At 42.9% G+C, this 6253-nt stretch overlaps 1 protein-coding gene across 3 annotated transcripts; it reads left to right on the top strand.

Moving 5' to 3' along the window:
- The first annotated feature begins 4562 nt into the window (after nucleotides 1-4562).
- cebp1 (CCAAT/enhancer binding protein (C/EBP) 1) lies at nucleotides 4563-6169 on the top strand. 3 transcript variants are annotated; one of them, XM_024392347.1, is made up of 3 exons: nucleotides 4563-4673; nucleotides 4939-5256; nucleotides 5414-6169. In XM_024392347.1, exons 2-3 carry the CDS (start codon nucleotides 4939-4941, stop codon nucleotides 5729-5731), a joined length of 636 nt encoding a protein of 211 aa, XP_024248115.1. In that variant the 5' UTR covers nucleotides 4563-4673; the 3' UTR covers nucleotides 5732-6169. The 3 variants fall into 3 exon arrangements, with proteins under 3 accessions (XP_024248115.1, XP_024248116.1, XP_024248117.1); XM_024392348.2 differs by having other exon boundaries at nucleotides 4567-4673; nucleotides 4964-5256; XM_024392349.2 differs by having other exon boundaries at nucleotides 4567-4673; nucleotides 4948-5256.
- The last annotated feature ends 84 nt before the right edge of the window (nucleotides 6170-6253 follow it).

Below are 6253 nucleotides of genomic sequence, written 5' to 3'. Positions count from 1 at the left end.
ACTGCCCTTTCCCACCTGGACAAAAGGAACACCTATGTGAGAATGCTGTTCATTGATTACAGCTCAGCATTCAACACCATAGTGCCCACGAAGCTCATCACTAAGCTAAGGACTCTGGGACTAAACACCTCCCTCTGCAACTGGATCCTGGACTTCCTGACGGGACGCACCCAGGTGGGAAGGGTAGGCAACAACACGTCTGCCACGCTGATCCTCAACACTGGGGCCCCTTAGGGGTGTGTACTCCCTGTTCACCCACGACTGCAGGGCCAAACACGACTCCAACACCATCATTAAGTTTGCTGATGACACAACAGTGGTAGGCCTGATCACCGACAACGATGAGACAGCCTATAGGGAGGAGGTCAAAGAACTGGCAGTGTGGAGCCAGGACAACAACCTCCCCCTCAATGTGAGCAAGACAAAGGAACTGATCGTGGACTACAGGAAAAGGCGGGCAGAACAGGCCCCCATTAACATCAACGGGGCTGTAGTGGAGTGGGTCGAGAGTTTCAAGTTCCTTGGTGTCCACATCACCAACGATCTATCATGATCCAAACACATCAAGACAGTCGTGAAGAGGGAACTACAAAATCTTTTCACCCCCAGGAGACTGAAAAGATTTGGAATGGGTCCCCAGATCCTCAAAAAGTTCTACAGCTGCACCATCGAGAGCATCCTGACCGGTTGCATCACTGCCTGGTATGGCAACTGCTCGGCATCTGACCGTAAGCCTCTACAGAGGGTAGTGTGTACGGCACAGTACATCACAGGGGCCAAGCTTCCTGCAATCCAGGATCTATATAATAGGCGGTATCAGAGGAAAGCCCATAAAATTGTCAGAGACTCCAGTCACCCAAGACATAGACTGTTTTCTCTGCTACCGCACGGCAAGCGGCACCGGAGCGCCAAGTCTAGGACCAGAAGGGTCCTTAACAGCTTCTATCCCCAAGCCATAAGACTGCTGAACAACTAATCAAATGGCCACCGTATTTATACTACCCCCCTTGTTTTCTACTCTGCTGCTACTCACTGTTTACTATCTATGCATAGTCACTTCACCCCTACCTTCGTGTACAAATTACTTCTAACCTGTACCCCCTGCACACTGCCTCGGTACCGGTACCCCTGTATATAGCCTCGTTATTGTTGTTGTTATTGTGTTACTTTTCATTCTTTTTTACTTTAGTTTATTTGGTAAATATTTTCCTAACTCTGCACTGTTGGTTAAGGGCTTGTAAGTAAGCATTTCACAGTAAGGTCTACACTTGTCGTATTCGGCGCATGTGACAAATAAAGTTTGATTTGATATATGTGTCAACGACCAATAAACTTTGATTTGATTTGGTAAGGGTATAATGTATACTTATACACTGAGCGTACAAACATTAAGAACACTTTCCTAATATTGAGTTACACCCCCTTTTGCCCTCAGAACAGCCTCAATTCATTGGGGCATGGACTCTACAAGGTGTCCAATGCGTTCCACAGGGATGCTGGCCCATGTTGACTCCAATGCTTCCCAGTTGTGTCAAGTAGGCTGGATGTCCTTTGGGTGGTGGACCATTCTTGATACACACAGGAAACTGGTGAGTGTGAAAAACCCAGCAGCATTGCAGTTCTTGACACAGTCATACCGGTGCGCCTGGCACTTGCTACCCTACCCCATTCAAAAGCATTTAAATATTTTGTCTTGCCCATTCACCCTCCGAATGGTACATACAAAATGATTTTCTCAATTGTATCAAAGCTTAAAAATCCTTCTTTAACCGGTCTCCTCCCCTTCATCTACACTGATTAAAGTGGATTTAACAAGTGACATCAACAAGGGTTCATAGCTTTCACCTGATCAGTCTATGTCATGGAAAGAGCAGGGTTCCTAATGTTTTGAACATTCATTGTGCATAACACATACTGTATATCCACACAAATACAGTATGCATAAAGTATGCATACCCCTTGACTTATGACACATTTTGTTGTGTTACAGCCTGAATTTAAAAAACATTCTCACCCATCTACACACAATACCCCATAATGACAAAGGGAAAACATGTTTTTAGAAATTGTTGCAATTTTGTACACTGGTGTAGTATAAGACCGATGATGTTGTAGGCGATGTACTTCTATAGATAAGACAGTTGAGATGTACTAAGTTCATGCGGCATTTATAGGTTATATATTACATTTTTTTCTGATTGCTGAGGCACTATCTTTGAAACTATTGGCTATTTTTGCAAAACTCTACACACTAACCACAAAACTTTACACCAAACCAGTAAAACATTATACATCTCTTGCAAAGCAACCAATTATTGCAAAACTCTTCAAACTCTTTTTTTTTAAATTGTGTTTTTGCCTCAATACAGTACACACAAACTATCATTTGAATAAGCACACGAAGCACCAACTACGCACTGACAGTATAAATGAAAAGCACTTGTGGCTTTTGCTTGTTCTGTGTGCAGGGCATAGCAGTTTGCAATCAAGTTGTGTCATACATGTAGTAAACACACATACACACAGGTATCCAAATGTGTAAAGTATGGATGTGTATTCCCGAATATAACACACTATCAATACAAATAAGGGGAAAAAGTGTTTTTGTTTTTCCTCAAAATGTTCCAACACTCCTCAAACAACAAAAGCGGAGTAGAAGAAAACAAAAACATTTGTGCTAGAAAAGAAAAAAAATAGGCTCCATCTCGCATTCTTTGTGGGTCTGGCCATAAAACTTCATCCACATCACATGCGATGTTGTCTTGAGCTAGGCAGCGTGGAAAGTATCGCCTGGAGTGCCGTACCCAGGCCTGGCATGAACCCTGATCCATGTCTCCACAAGCCTCATCCATTGCCTGTAGAAGGGTATGCGTTGTCTCCACAAGCCTCATCCATTGCCTGTAGAAGGGGATGCGTTGGTGGGGCTGGCGAACATACACGTTCCGACGCCATGCAGAGAATCATTATTCAATAGGATTCAAGAACGGAGAGTTTGGGGGGAGATTAAGCGCAGTGAAAAGTGGGTGACTTGTGAACCAATTGCGTACCACAGCAGCCTGGTGGAAACTTAACATTGTCCCAGATGATAACGTACCTGGGCTGCTCTGGCCCCTGGTCATTAGGGATTCGTCTGTTGTGGAGGGTTTCCAGAAATGTGATAATTGTTGCAGTGTTGTATGGGCCTATGATTGCATGATGGTGAAGGACGCCGTTTTGACTAATAGCCGCACACGTTGTTATGTAGTCACCACGTTGTTGATGGCACGGTGCCCGATGATATTTTTGCAGCGGCCCCTTGTTTTTGCAAGGTTGAAACCTGCCTGTCCACATATATTAGCTTATGATGCACTGCATCTGCTTCTAGTTCCATGACTCTCTCAAAAAGACAAGACAAAACAATGTAGCACAGTGCGAAAAGACAGGGATCAGTCAATATGATGTAGCACCATACACTTCCAGATCCAGTACCAATGATAGGATTGTATAGCTTACCTGCACATATTCATATCTCAGTTGTTTTACACGGTCTGAGTTTCTTTTGAAAGGGCCTCTGTAAAGCTGCTTCATCCTAATTATTTTGTGTTTCAGTAGATGAGACTCACTCTGTTGACATTTTGGAATATGGTGTTATCTCATTTTGAAATATCCGGATGATACCTGCAACAGTATAGCGGCTCAGATTTGGTTGAACCCATTGTCCAGCCTCCCTCATCCCATGGTTGACAACATGGTCAACCACAGTCGCTCTGATTTCATCAGTTATTGTGTTCCTGACTCCCCTTTATCTTCCTCTTCCATGTCCTCTCCTTCTCCCCGTCCTACTTCACCTCTTCCTTCCCCTCCTCCTCTTACTTCTTCACCTCCTCGTCCTCCTCTAGTTCTCACCCATTGCCCTTGAACAGGCAGTTAACCCACTGTTCCTAGGCCGTCATTGAAAATAAGAATTTGTTCTTATTAACTAACTTGCCTCGTTAAATAAAGGTAAATAAAAATAAAATCTTACTCTCTGTCCAATATTGGCCTCCATTGTTGTCCAAACCAAATGTTTACCTGTGGCCTATTTATAGTGCTCAAGCTCCGATTTGTAAGTGAACTCATTATCTAAAAGTGTTTTCACATCTGTCAATGTGGAAAAGCAATTGTTGAAATAGTGTATCAATATAGAGACCAATGTTTACAATTTTGCTAGAAGTGTGTTTTTAAATTGCAATATGAGTGTACAGCAGAGAACATCCATTCAGTTTGGCACACTTGGTAAATGCATTGGCTACAAGTGTTAATGGTTTCAGAGATAGTACTTCAAGAATCACTGTTAGTGTTTAAGCATTCAGAAAAAACTGTAAATAAATATCCCAGAATGTTTCTTTAAAGATGCCCATGTACAGCCACATATACATTTTTTGAAATGTAAAACCCCCCCAATAATGTCAGGATGTGATCCTAAAAAAGGAGAAGTAAATTAAAGGCAAGAAACAAGATGATAAGAAAAAACAAGCCCATGGGTGATGAGAGAGAGAGAGAGCGCGAGAGCGAGAGAGAGGTGGTGTTTAACTTAGAGGAAGTGATGGTGTGATAATCAGATGAGTACCTGTCTTTACAGTGTTTATGAGCAGAACATTGAGGGAGGAACTCACAAAATAGAAAAGGCAGTACGGCGATAAACAAATTCAGAGGTAAGTCAGTCAATATCCTGGTGGGAAATGCTCATAATATATTGAAATGCGTACATAACCGACAGTTATGTACTGTAGGCTACGTGTCGTTTAAAAAGAGAATTTCATCATAGATGGAAATAAATCTTGAGAATGTTAGTACTAGAATGGTGTTATACAATTTAAAACACTACAATAGGCCTATAGTTATCATGTAATTAATTAACAATGGACGTGATAATGAATGTGTGTGAACATTACTATAATGTGTCTGAATCCCTAACAGATGTCTCAGTGTTCTGTCATTCAAGAGTATAGCCCTCCAGTTTCTGCCACATTCACAACCTTCGGTCAGACTCCCACCCACGCTTCTACAACCGTGGCCTTGAACCCTGACCCATCGACCCCGGCATCCTTTACCAATGATATGACTCAGATGGACGGGATTCCATACAGCCAGTCGATGGGGGCTCAGGGATTGGTCAGGACGGGCAGTAACAGAATGACAGAGCAGATGATGGGATTGTCATACCTGTCCTACGCACCTTGTCACAACACACCTTCCACAGAGAATGTCGGCCAACAGAGTCACATACTGCAACAGGTATATGGATACGCCGCTTGGGTTCTGTGTTCATGAGAATGCATAATGTTGCAGTTAACATGTAGTTCAATGTTACGTTTTTTTCTGTTTCAATTTTTCAATTTCAAAGTTATCTCTTCCTTCCAAACCCTCTACATCCCTCCTCCCTGTCCTACAGGATTTTTCTCCCTTCCTCCTCCCCCTTCCTCCCGGCCCCCTGCGAAGCCCCCTGCAGAAGAGGGGCCTGACCAAGGACACCATGGAGTATCGACTGCGGCGGGAGAGGAACAATATTGCCGTGAGGAAGAGCCGAGACAAGGCCAGGCGGCGCATACAGCTCACCCACCAAAGGGCTCTGCAGCTGCATGAGGAGAACCACCGGCTGCAGATTCTCATAGGGCAACTCACACATGAATTGGACACTCTCAAACACATCTTGTCACAGCGTCACCTACAGCCCAGGGGTGAGAATGCAGCCAGGGAAGAGGGCTGTTGAGTGTGTTGGGGAGTGTTGTAGAGAATGACAGCAACTATGTGTGGTTCTGTATGAAAATCTGCTCTTTTGTTACATTGGTGGAAATTGTACATTGTTATAAAACAGTCACGTAAGTGCTTTCATATAATGCAGGGTTAGTGCCTAAGTCAACAAAGGCTGTGAGTCAAAGAACACAAAGTTCCAAGTACTTTAAAAGCCTTTTGTCTTTGGTTAGATGACACAGATTTCAGCACACTTTCTACCTCCTCTACCTTTTCTCTGAAATTACATGGCAAGAATGATTACCCAATCTGATTACCCAATAACTTTTATGGTTTCAAAAAGATTCATTGAATTAAGCACCACTAAGAATAAGGCAGTTGTCAAGAAATGTTAGATATCAGGCAAAAGTTATGTCATTGTGCAATTCAAACATTTTTTAATAAAAAATATTTTATAGCTCTTTCTCAACTGTCTATGTTAGCTGAATTACAGTAAAATCAAGGTACAAAAAGGGACCAAAATAGTATTTTGGGAACAACA

The sequence above is a fragment of the Oncorhynchus tshawytscha genome, linkage group LG29 (genome assembly GCF_018296145.1).
Source record: "Oncorhynchus tshawytscha isolate Ot180627B linkage group LG29, Otsh_v2.0, whole genome shotgun sequence".
NCBI lineage: Eukaryota > Metazoa > Chordata > Actinopteri > Salmoniformes > Salmonidae > Oncorhynchus > Oncorhynchus tshawytscha.
This window is presented reverse-complemented; position numbering and strand designations above follow the sequence as displayed.

Coding starts and splice junctions, on each gene's coding strand:
- cebp1 (XM_024392347.1), top strand. CDS start 4,939: ATGTCTCAGTGTTCTGTCATTCAAGAGTATAGCCCTCCAGTTTCTGCC. Junction 5,257..5,413: donor AGAGTCACATACTGCAACAG/GTATATGGATAC, acceptor CCTGTCCTACAG/GATTTTTCTCCCTTCCTCCT.